General features: G+C 45.6%; 2 protein-coding genes across 2 annotated transcripts in view; both read right to left on the bottom strand.

Moving 5' to 3' along the window:
- Positions 1 to 12,990, bottom strand: part of LOC310707418 (uncharacterized protein) — a gene marked incomplete at its 5' end in the record, with an annotated part of 471,308 nt that overhangs the window by 95,643 nt on the left and 362,675 nt on the right. The gene's annotated exons all lie outside the window — the stretch shown is intronic.
- Positions 1,159 to 4,259, bottom strand: SOX2 (SRY-box transcription factor 2). The gene has a single exon (XM_083504537.1). It carries the CDS (start codon positions 3,475 to 3,477, stop codon positions 2,503 to 2,505), a length of 975 nt encoding a protein of 324 aa, XP_083360663.1. The 5' UTR covers positions 3,478 to 4,259; the 3' UTR covers positions 1,159 to 2,502.

The raw sequence follows: 12,990 nt of genomic DNA, 5'->3' as shown, positions 1-12,990 counted from the left end.
AGAATTTACCCAACAAACAGGTGCATTACAAACGGAGAGATGTGGGAAAGCAGATATCTTTACAAGCTAAGACTCGACATACTTTTTCTTACTTTTAAAAAAAGTATATTTAAGGGTACAATGAAAATAACAGCATAAAGTTAAACAAGATATACCTCTCTGCCAGACGAAGTTGTCTTCTTTAATGTGCGTTTTGGAGGGGCGGGAGAGGGCTTGAGTTTCGCAGCTTTTTCCTGAAACTGGCTGCTTCACCTCGCTGGTGAATTATGAACTAGGAAGAGAGAGCTTTTGTGAAAGCCTATGGCATTACAAAATTGAATAGATTATTATTCTCAGTATTGATGGCTTACATTTAAATCTACCCCACCCCACCCCCTCGCCCTGGCTATCTCTTTCCCCACCTCCTCAGAGACCCCAAACCCCCTCGTCTGCAATGAAAAAAACAAACCAGGGAAAGTTTAGAAAGGCGCAGAGAGCTGCCCGTTTTTGCGTTGTTGTGGTGCAATTGTCTTGAAACCGCGACTTTGCAATTTCCCCAAAACACACACGGAGGACTGTAGAAAGCACACCCCAGCACACACGCACACCCCAGCCGACCAAGCCTCACTTCAAGTCCATTTTCTCCCAAAGCACAGCGCTTCAAGCGGAGATCGCCTTGCTTACGAGAGAAGTTAAGAGAGCCACGCACCTCGCTCGCTTCCTACTTCTGCTGGTTCTCCTCGCGTTAACAGTCCAGCCTCATCTGAACTCCGGGGGCTTTGGTCAGCTTTCAGGTGGCAACAAGTGGTCGTTTCTTCCAGCAGCGAAAATCACCCAACCGACTTTCTATGCCATGTTACTTTTCTCATTTATTATAGCAGAAGAAAAGTGTCACTTACAGTCGGCTGCGTTTTCCATTGTCGAAGGATTACTCATTTCATATAGTTATCTGGGCCACATCCAATTTCAGGCCTCGCATTATTTTAAGTAGAAACTAATTGGCATTGAAATTACCTTCTGAAAACAAAGCAGGAAAAGATTTCCTCATTCCTAGAGTTTTATTCTACTTTATTCTATTTATCACACCAGTTTATAACTGGTCCTTGAGCAGCACGGAATTAAAAAAATAACATAAAATTCATCCTACTTTCTGAAAATAAATCGAAGACTCAAGTGTTATTTCAGTGTCCATATTTCAAAAATTTATTTATCTCAAACTGTGCATAATGGAGTAAAAACTTAACTCAAATATGTACCTGTTTATAAGGATGGTATTAGTTCAAATATATATATGTCTGTGTATATATACATATCCATGTATATGTATATATACATGTGTATATATAGATGTATGTATGTATATGTGTGTGTCTATATATATATAATATACATATATGCACACCCACATACACATGGACTGCCGGCGGACTGATTTCAGATAATACACAGCCGAGTACAACTACGGGAAATGAGGAGGGACAAAAATTAAAAGAACTTAAAATAGCGTCACAATAAATTTACAGAAATATTACAAACCATAAGAAAATATTTCAAACACAAGAATTTCAGATTGTTTTGCTGTCGTTTTAGCTGAACAGGAGAAAGTTTGAAAACAAAAAAAGCTATTTAAATTAACAAATGTGTGTGAACCTGCAAGACAATTTTTGCTTTTTAAACAACGTGTAAAAAATGTAGTACACCCTAAACTTTTGCCCTTTTATATAAAAAAAACAGTTCCAGTTCAATGGTATGCAAGTACTTATTCTATTTATTTTTTGCCTTTTGTACAATTGCTAAAACAATTAAAACGTCCAGATTTTTGTTTTAAAATAAAATTCAGCTTCCTTTTTTGTGCAGCTGCTATAAATCCATCTATCCAATTATCAGAGCGTCTTAAGTAGACTCTGATGTATTTTAAAAATAATTGGCAAATTCTCAAGGTTTCCCCCCTCCTCTTTTTAATATAAACAATGGGCTTTTCGATTGCCATGTTTATTTTGATAAATACTGTACAAAAGTTGCTTGCAAATATTAAAACATTTCCCACCCCATTTCCCAGTCTCCTTCCCTCCCCCCCCTCCCACCTTCCTACGTCGCTTTCTGGAGTCTAGTTCTAAAGATTATGGGTCAAGACTTTTTTTATTTTTTACTTTTAAAAACCTTTCCTGCAAAGTACCATTTCCATAGGAACTTCGAGGGTGGGGGTGGGAGGGATGGGGGAGAACAGGTTTGGTGGAGTCGCATCCCTTTCCAAAGGAGAGGGAGGGAGAAAACAAAAATAAAAAGATCTATACAAGTTCCTTGATGGGTTTGGAATTTTTTTTCTCTTTTTTTGTATCTGATTGGTTTCTCCCTACCCAGTTATTCTCTGTACAAAAATAGTGTCCCCCCCAGAAAAAGAGGACAGGAAGGGGAGAAAGGGGGGGAAAGTCAGAAGTTCAGAATTTCTAATAAAAGTTTGTTGCTCGGTCTAGATTTCTCGCCCTCGCGCCTTCCTCGCGTCTCGCCCACCCCCCGTGGGTCTTACATATGGGAGAGCGGGAGCGTGCCGTTTATGGCCGTGCCGGGCACAGGTGCGTTCTGGTAATGCTGCGACATGTGCAGTCTGCTGGGGGCGGCCGGCTCCGCCACTTCAGGCCCGGGCAGGTACATGCTGATCATGTCCCGGAGGTCTCCGGTTTGGCACGGAGCCCTGGAATGGGAAGAAGACGTGACCACGGGGGGACTGGAGCTGGACTCCGTCTTGACCACGGATCCCATGGAGCCCAGGCTCATCCCCGGGGTCCCCTGCTGCGAATAGGACATGCTGCTGTAGGTGGGCGAGCCGTTCATGTAAGTCTGAGAGCCCGCCATGGAGTTGTACTGCAAGGCGCTCACGTCGTAGCGGTGCATGGGCTGCATCTGCGCGGCGGCGGCCGCGGCCGCGGCGTTGTGCGCGTTCAGGCCCGGGTGCTGCGGGTAGCCCAGCTGCTCCTGCATCATCCCGTAGCCGCCGTTGGTCCAGCCGTTCATGTGCGCGTAGCTGTCCATCCGCTGGTTGACTCCGGCCGCGCCCAGCGTGGCCCCCACGCCGACCCCCGCGCCCATGGAGTTGGAGCCCGGCGCCAGCAACCCGCCGGGCAAAGTGTACTTATCCTTCTTCATCAGCGTCTTGGTTTTCCTCCGGGGTCGGTATTTATAATCCGGGTGTTCCTTCATGTGCAAGGCGCGCAGCCGCTTGGCTTCGTCGATGAAAGGTCTCTTCTCAGCCTCCGAGAGAAGTTTCCACTCGGCCCCGAGGCGCTTGCTGATCTCCGAGTTGTGCATCTTGGGGTTCTCCTGCGCCATCTTCCGCCGCTGGCCCCGGGACCACACCATAAAGGCGTTCATGGGTCTCTTGACCCGATCCGGGCTGTTCTTCTGGTTGTTGGCCCCGGAATTGCTGTTGCCCCCCGCGCCTCCCCCCGCTGTCTGCTGGGGGGCGGGAGGCTTCAGTTCGGTTTCCATCATGTTGTACATTCAAACGGCTTTTTTCGGCCGAGGGGGCGCAGCAACGGGCGGCCGGGAGGTTTCGGAATGGTGGTGGGCAAACAAACCAACGCAGCTTCGAGGAACTCCGGCTAGTAAAAAGCACACCGGCGCATAGAGAGAGGGCGAGGGAGAGAGGAATCCGACAATCGCCCCCCCAAAAAAGGAAAAGGAAGGGGCTGTAGGTGGGACAAAAGCGAAGAGGAAAGGCAGCCGACAGGAGCTCGAGAGTGTCCCAACCTGGACTTGTCTTCTCTGGGAGGGGGAGGGAGGGGAGAGCTCCCCCTCCAAAACAGATCCTCCCCCGATCGGATCAACACCGGGATCTTCCTCCCTCTGCAAGCAGCCCACGGACGACTATTCAAGCAGGAGAAGCATAACAAAGAAGGCTTGGAGAGTCTTGATTGAGAAACTTCTTCCTGGTCCGTTTCCCCTCCTTTCTTTCTTGTGATTCTTTCCTTCTTTTCTCTCTCTCTCTCTCTTTCTGTATCTCTGTAAGACTAAAAGAGCCAGCAAAAGTCCCTTTCCCCCCTTTTTTGTTGTTGTTGTTTTTGTGTGCGTGTGTGTGTTTTTCCCCCTCCTAAACACTCACTCTCACACTCTCTCCCTCTGTCTTTCTCTCTCTCTCTCTGCCTTGACAACTCCTGATACTTTTTTGAACAAGTTAATAGACAACCATCCATGTGATGGGGGGCTTGTCAGGGAATAAATGCGTTTGCCCCGGCCAATCAGCGCCCGCCGGCTCCTCCACTGAGCACAAGCCTCGACTTGGAGTTTTGCATGAAAGGGGGCGGGGCTTCCCGCGCGCCAGCCGGGACAGCTCGGCTTGGGGAAGCGGGAAGAGAGAGAGAGCGAGAGAGGGCGAGGAGGAGGACGAGGAGGCGGGTCTTCGAGGCAGCCACTGAAAGGGCCCCTTGGAGCTCCTCTTACAAGCAACAGGTCACACACGCCTTGAGGAGGAAGTGTGTAAACAGCATTCTTGCGACATTAAAAACAAAACAACAAAAAGACCCACTCCGCAACAACTTGATGTTGACTTGAGACTGAGTGAGGAAGGTTGCAACTCCCCCCTCTTTATTTTCATTTTTTGCGTGACAGATGGGGGGTGGGGAGAGAAGGAAAGGCAGCAACCCTGCTTCTGAAGGCTCCTTCTTAGGATTTTAGCAGGACGAGGGATCTGCTAGTTTGGCTTCCTTTCCCAATTGCTCAGCCCCCCCCCCATAACAATGCCTCTACGACCAGCGCAGGCTGCTAACCAGCACGAAACGCAGGGAGCCCACAAACAGCCCCCACTGCTTTTGTAAGGACCTCGTTTGCTGCCCAAAACTGCTGACAGCCCCTCCTGCAAAATAAGGCCCCTGCGCTAGGCCTAGACGCCTTCTGCTCCAACCGATCTGACCCCTTACGCCCTCTCCGCTGAGGTTGCCATCCTTCTGGTGGCTGTGCAACCAAGTTTACTAGAAAATAAGGCCCATGGTGGTCCCTGGGGCACTTAGGAGCAGACAAATGGGCAGGACCCAGCCTCGGCAAGAGCAGCAGACCCCTCCTGGTCCTGCTTATGGACAAGGCTGCGATGACCTCCCTGCACGCTCAATTGAGGTCCTCACACCGCAGGCAAGGGGACATATTTCTTAATAAAGTTGTGTATGGCTGGGTTCTTCGGCTATCGCTGCGACCCAGGGCTACTGCGATTTGCCTGGCCTTCGGTGGCTCTTAATTTACACGAGGTTCCCTTGCGCCCATCCGTGTCATTGGCACCCGCGAGATTTACTTCCACAGGCAAGGCATTTCGGTTTGGAGGGCTGTTTTCCTTTCTCGACCGACGCCAAGTTCCCTCCAGGCTCGTTGGCCTCTTTCTGCCCCTTCCCCCAATTCCACGCCTGAAAGCAACGCCAAGCTGGGCTCCCTCTCCCGCCCCCCTCAACATCTGATCCTCTCCAATATTCCTCTGGTGGCTGCTTTGCCGCAGACATTTCTACGCGAAATAAAGGAGTGCTACTTGCCTGCCTGCCTGTCTTTTTCTCCCCTTACCCCGCACTCCTCTACTCCCTCAAAAGTCTAAAGGCGAGATTGGGTGAAAAGCCCAGAAACCCTCCTAAAAAACTGTATCCCCCTCCTTGCGCCGCAATCGCTCCCCACCCTCCCCGCAACCTTCTTCTCCACGGTTACAAAGCGTGGCCTTCCTCCTTCCCCTCCCTTGCCAGCCTCGCGAAGCAGGTGCGCAGGGACAAGAGGAAGTGGGGAAGGGACCGCGCAGGAGGGAGAGCCACGGGCGCGCGCGCAGGAGGTGCTGGAGGGAAGCTTTTCGACTGGGGCCCGCGGGGGAGTGGGAGTGGGTGGGGGGAGAGAGAGGTGAGATGAGATTTATCCCCCCCCCCCCGGCCACGGCGAGGTGGCGACCCAGCTGTTACAACTAGGTAGCTCTTCTTTCCCCCTGTCACGATGCTCAACAAAGCGCCAGCTAAGTTTACTAGGATCTTTGGGGCTAAAACGCACTTGAATACAAAGAAACGCACGCGCGCACCCCTCCCCCGCGCACCGTTTCAGCTTTATAAAGTGCTTAAACATTGTTGCGGGGGCTCGCTCTCCCCCCCAGCGCCGCTTTAACCCCTGAAACTGAATAGGAAAAAATGTAGAGATTTCTATTGCTGGACACGTTCCGTTTTGTTGGAAACTCCGGCAAATAGATTATTTTCTTCCCCACCTTCTCCTACTCGACGTTGCTTTCACGCTTTTTCTGCATGCACGTGAAGGACCCTTTTCAGACCGCGTTCAGAAAATACAGCAAGCTACATCTAACTTAGAAAGAGAAGGCCCGACACACACACACGAAATAAAACGGGTTTTCCCGCTAGCCCCGATTTTTCTTTTTTAAGTTTGTTGGAAAACTTCAAAGGGATGCCACGGAAGGAAGGAGAGTAGGGAGGGGGCTGGTTGGGGAATGGCTTCCCTAATATGAACTATATTTTTATTTCTTCTTTGGAACTTGGAGAGAGACTGCACAAACTGAGAAAGTCCTGATAACATTTTAAAACTCTTAATCGGGTCAGTTAAAAAAAAAAGCTGAGAAGTGATTTTGAAACACAAAAGGAAAGGAGAAGCGTCTGGAAGGACGCCTGGACTTTTAGCGCTGGGGGTTTTACACATGGGGTTGGTGCGCCCCCTACTGGTCAATTCGCCTTTCCCCCTCTAAAACACTCTCTCTCTCTCTCTCTCTCTCTCTCTCTCTCTCATACACACTTATTTTCCCTATAAACCAAATACTTCTCAACAAGGCTTGAAATAATAGAGCAGGTAGCTGGACAATGTGAATATCATCGCTACTCTACTTCGTTAGGCTCATGAATATTAGTTTATTTATTTGTATATTTCCTTACTGAGACTTACAAATTAGGAATAGAAGCCTGAGCCTGCAATCCTCAGACCGCTAGCTTTCACATAGCCTCCTTGATTTTATTCATTGCAATCGTAGTAAATAATAACCAACCGCGGCCCTTACATTTTCCCGTATGTGGAAGAAAACAGACAGTTAACGCTGAGCTCCTCTCCCACCGACTCTCCGCCCCACACATATATGGAGCACGCCTAGTTGTCCAGGCACCATATTTAACTTTGTTGTTGTTTATAATTTAGCCTAAATAGTTGATAACGTCCTTAAAAAAAAATCTTATGGATAATTAAGTTCGAAGAAAAGGGGTGGGTGTGGGAGGCTGTGATTTTGTCTCTGTTAATACAATGATAACTGATGGCTGGTGAGGTATATTTTTTTTTAAAGGGGGGGCGGCACACACATCTTACTGTACATGGAGGCAGTCTCCTAGCGGATTGGGGAAGAGGAGAGGCTGGGAGTGACCCCCCCCAATCCACACACACACAAACGCATAACTAGATGCTTTTTATTGGCACTGAACTCTATAATAACACAGTTAAGAGGTTAAAGTGGCTGGTTTCGCTCTTTGTTAATTGCATTTATCATCTAAATAAGGTATGGAGCTACCTAACAATTGCGTTATCACGAGTATTTACCGCTTTATTTTAATTAGCCGTGTTTTCCTTATCAGTGCAATGAACTGTCTCTGGCATATATACATAATAATGCGCTATAGAAAAATAAGATAAAAGCGATAGCGCATTGCACGCCCCCCACCCGCGCCCAATCTTCACTTTTCCTTTTTCAGACCTAGGTATACACGTATATGTGTCGAGAGATCCTGGCTTCCCTCTTAAACAATATTTGTTCACACATAGGTAAAGATAAACTGAGATAGCGATAGAGTCACCCACGGTTTTATCTTCTGATTCAGACTAACAGTACCTCATTCATTTCCCCCCTCCGCCAATGGTAGGATACAGACATTCTCTAAAGAGAGGCCTGGAGAGCGACGTTTTAATCTGAATGGATTTAAAATTCGTTGCCTTTGGTATAATTTATGGAAATGAAATAAACAGCCCCCTCCCAATGTTTCACAGCGACAGAGTGTTAAAGGGGGGGGGGAGAGTTACTGTTATGAGCTTATTAAGAAGAGGTGTTGAATGTTTTAATGCCTCGGATTTGTATTTACTTTCTCTCTGATCTAAACTACCACTTAAGTCAGCAAAGGCTGGCATATCCCGACGTGTGTGTGTGTGTTCGGCTGCAGGGGGGGGGGGTATATATTTTTATTAGTACGATTATTGGTTTGTCTTTGCTCAGTCTTAACTTACCAAGTTATCTTGTCTTCAGGAGATGGAAAGATTACGGCCCCCTGTTTTATTTTATTTTATTTGGTCCTGAGCTGCAAATAGAGGTTTAACTTGCAGCAATTAGGCGGGAGCTAGCCAAGCATCTTACTATTATGATGCTCGTTAAAAACCCTTCTTTTCTACATCTGCATTTGAGTGTGTTCTCCTGTACTCTTAATCTTCTTATGGAAATGAAGGCGAGCGGCAGGGAACCAGCGGAGACTTAGAGAATGTCCTTGTTAGGATGGAATTTCTCAGCATTGTTAATTAGCAGAGTTTGACGACCACCAGTATTGGGGTGGGGTGGGGGTGGGGGCTCTGTTTAACCACTCACAGACCCTTTGGCTAGGAAGGACCGAGTTCTTTTCTTTATTTAATGTTGTAATTTGAAGGGGGAGGGGACTCTGAAAAGAGCCTCCTGTTTGACAGTTAGGGGCTAAGAGAATTTTTATCTCCCTGTGAAATAATTACTGCCTTGATAACTCAATTGTCTGCAAAAATGTCAACCTGTGACCTCAAAAGTTTTTATTTTATTGCCCCCAAAGATTTCTTTTTAAATAACAAATGTAACGAGTACACAAATACTCTCCCTGTACTCTTTGACTTGCTTGAATACATTTTTCAAAAACCCCATTTTAACATGGTTCTTTAAAACAAAGTAGTCGCCAACTACTGTAAATTCTAGTTATTTCAAAAAGTCACAAGAAAAATGAGTATGCTGAAGAATTTCGGTGGAGGGAGAGATAAGAAATAGTTCCAGGTCCAATAAATCTGTTGGAAAGAAGGGCCCTTCATAGTAGATAGTACATTCAAGAAAGAAATGTTTTGTTTTCACTTTTAAAACTATATTGACAGTTATATATTAAAACTCATCATTGACTGCCAAAAATTCAGAACACCACTCAAATAATGGAATGTCATGCTGTCTTTGAAAGCTAGACACCTTAAAAGCTAGATAAACAAGAAAATGCATCCCTAGAGACTGTTCAGAACTAACTGTAATAAGAGCAAAATAAAAAAATTCCTTCCAGTAGCACCTTAAAGACCAACTAAGTTAGTTCTTGGTATGAGCTTTCGTGTGCATGCACACTTCTTCAGATACCAATGAAATGCACACGAAAGCTCATACCAAGAACTAACTTAGTTGGTCTTTAAGGTGCTACTGGAAGGAATTTTTTTATTTTTTATTTTGACTATGGCAGACCAACACGGCTACCTATCTACTACTGTAGATACTACTATCTACTACTGTAATAAGAGCAGTATAGTAATTTAATATATCATGTAATATAGGATAATATATGCATTTGGTTCATCACTTGGGAATTATTGTACAATATTATTCATCTTGTATGAACTACCATGTAAGTTAATAGTTATATAGTTATATTATATAAACATATTCCACATTCTTAGGACAGCTATATCTTTTTTATTATTATTGAATTTGTACACCCCCTGATACCCGGAGGTCTCATATTATATTCCACCCCAGCCATATGCTAGTATGATCCTATCTATCTTATGCTAGACATAGGCTTATAATATGAGCAACACCAATACTTTTGTTTGTTTGTTTAGCAGCATTCCGAATATGCACCTAACATGTGGACTTCCCTTATGTTAAGAAACATTTCCGTTCTAGAATAAAGGAGAATTCCACTCAGGACTGATTTAAAGTAAACTCAACGTTTTTTCCTATATATCGGTTATGGATTCCTAGATAGCACAAATAACGCAACACCCACACCAATAACTGTGAAAGTGGAACTTTTTTGGGTAGTTGGAGAAAGAGAAAAGGGAGGTGGTGAAAAATGATGTACGTTATTTTATTTCATTTCATTTTTAGAAACTCAGATCACGGTGCTCACAGTGAATTAATAAGAAATCGTGTGTGTGTGAATGCACATTTCAAAATATGTAAACGAGTGGTTTCAGTCTTTAAAATTACTTTTATAATAGTTAAAAACCGCTTATTACTTTGAAATTGCTACCTGAAGGTGTTTAAACTGCTTTGGCTCTTTGTCCAGCAAGCCACCCGATTGTCACTCTCAGATGCCGTATTATGTTTCTTAGGGGGAGGGGGCGACAGTGATTCCTCACTAAACCCAACTCTGCCCCATAAGTCGCCAGACTCTCAGATTGTCTCCCCTCCTTTTACCTCCAACAACCGAAAGAAGGCAGGTCAAGGTTTTTGCAGATAATTCTTTAGTCTTAACTACCATTAATGACGTTATTATATAAGAAAGGAGTATTTCTTTTCTCTCGGTAGTGAGAGAGCCTTGACCGAACTGCCACCCGCGCTCTTCCAGGTTGTCCTACATTTACACACAAACACGCGGTTTCAGATGAAGGACCCCAAGACAAAATAAGATAATAAAAATAAGGTAACAAAAACAAAATCTCCTTAATGAATTCGTCGACCTCAATGGGTACGATGCGACTACCTCTCCCTCTAAAACAACGGGGTTTTGTTTTGGTTTTTTGCTTGTTTTTAAAGAGGTTGTTGGGTATATCCGGTTAGTACTGAAAACAGCGGAGAGGATAGCAAACCACCTGTTAGAGTGATTGGATGAAAGGTCACCGGGCTGCACAGTTCAGGAAACCAAACGGTCCCCTTAATTCCAGAGGGGCTACTCCAGAGTAAGGAGCTTGATGAGTGCATCCTGTAGGTTGGCCTGCGAGCGCTCCAATTGGGGAACAGCCTTTACCAAAGGTGTCATGGGTTTTGAAGACGCTCGAACTCAGGACGAAAGGGAGAAACGTGCTTTGCAAACCCTCATAGTGATCAGCTCCCGCCCGGAAACCTATGTCCCCACTGTGGAAGGATGTGTGGATCCAGGAATGGCCTCCACAGTCACTTACGGACTCACTGTTAAGACCGTTTTCATGGAAGACAATCTTACTCGGCAACGAGTGATTGAAGAAGAAGGAGGAGGAGGAGGCCAGGAAACCAAGGCTTTCATTCATAATGAATGAATTTGTAATAGCCACCAACTCCCATCCCAGACCCCACAAACTAGACGCATAAGATCCCATATTTGTATCCCGCCTCAAGTAACCCAAATTAAATTCCACCCTCAGTTGCCTGTCTGCAAATACTGATCGGAATTTCCATTTCTCTTGGTGGTAAAGGTAGGCGTGATCACCTCTTAACTATCCTGATACTGAGCAAGATTTTTACCCCCAATTCTTCACACATTCTCTTTAAAGTAAATTGCACTGTGTTGCGGTTGAGAGCTTACTTTCAAATCAAGTAGCTTTAGGATCGCAGCCATGGAAAGTAAGTCCCATTCAGTTCGGTGGAAATTTAGAGGGAACGTGTTTAGGATTGGGCTCCTCGAGATACCTTGAGGAGCCCAATCCTAAACACGTTCCCTCTAAAGAATATTACTAATCTGCATCAGACGATCTCGCAGTAAATGCTGCAAAGAGGATTACAATCCTCTCTTCACTCCCAAAAATGCATTGATAGGCAGAGAACAAAGGTAACTCCTCTGCCCCTCTTTGACCACCCTGAATATGGGCAGGGTGGTTAATGCCTATTCAGGGGCACCTAAATCCTCCTTATCTTGTCTGCGCCTTTGCACCAACATCCTAAATAGGCGTCCTGGAAATAAATTCCATAGGATCCAGCGGAGACTAACTTCCAAGTGGTGTGTTTAGACGCAGCTGGCGTCTTTAAAAACCCTCGTAATTACCCTTCTGCTTCAACACCCCACTCCAATACTACTCTATCCCCCATTCTCTCCTTCTTCCGAATAAATGTGATCACACACCCTTGCTTTAAAATAAGCACCCCAGAATCTTGAAAATAAATGCGACATTCCAGGACCGCTAAATAAAGACTCTTTCGGTGCGCTGCGCAGCACCTTTAATCGGAAGTCAAAGTCTCACAGCGCAGAGCAAAGCGTTTTTTCAAGGAAAGCGTGGATAGCTTGCAAGTGACAGCGTCGACGCCATTCCACTTCACAATACGTGTTTTCGTGCTTAAGGTGCCACAAGAATCTCGGCTGATTTTGCGGCAACAACGTAACAGGTCTCCCTTTGAGAAAGGGCGCGCAGAGCGCAGCCTCCGTGATCACCCGTCAGGATCACTTTTGCCTGACGGTTTTTAACAAGCAAACTTTCTTTCCCACTGAAACTTGCTAAATTCCTGTTTAACAGGGTTGCAGTCCTGTGCACACTCACGTGGCAAGAAGGTTCTCTGGTTCATTACTTGGAAGAAATCCCCATTCCTTTCAACAACATGTCAAAAGTAAGATTGTACTAGCTGAGTCTTCATCCTCACACCCTGGCCAACCAAACGCTTTGTGGCGGCAACCCAGAGGAGTGTCAGACGGAAGTAAATTCTGTGGAATGCAGTTCTAGCTAATGTGCTTCGGACCAGAATATACTCGGAAGTAAATCCTATTGATGTCAATAAGCCATATCCAAGCAAATGCAGTTGAGGTCAAAGTACTTCTTCAGCGGAAATGCTTGAATCCGTTTCTAGAAAACTGTAGGTACATTACATTAATAGTACTGTAAATGTGTTCAAGGTCGGACGGCCTGTCACTACTGCTGCAGATTTACTACTCCGGGATTAGTACTCTGATACAATCACATGAATGTTTCAATAATTATAATGGGACTTCTAGTCACGCAGTACTGCCGAGTCCGGGTTTTAACTCAGTTTAAATCCATCTGGGTCGGGGAACAAGCTGCTGGTGTCACTGGAGTCAAGAGCTGCATTCCTGCAAAAATGCTGCGCCGGTCCCATGGACTTCAATAGGATTTAAG

Source organism: Podarcis liolepis (genome assembly GCF_965112155.1).
Source record: "Podarcis liolepis genome assembly, chromosome: 5".
NCBI lineage: Eukaryota > Metazoa > Chordata > Lepidosauria > Squamata > Lacertidae > Podarcis > Podarcis liolepis.
This window is presented reverse-complemented; position numbering and strand designations above follow the sequence as displayed.

Excerpts from the sequence above, each read along its gene's own strand:
- SOX2 (XM_083504537.1), bottom strand. The coding sequence starts at position 3,477 with ATGTACAACATGATGGAAACCGAACTGAAGCCTCCCGCCCCCCAGCAG.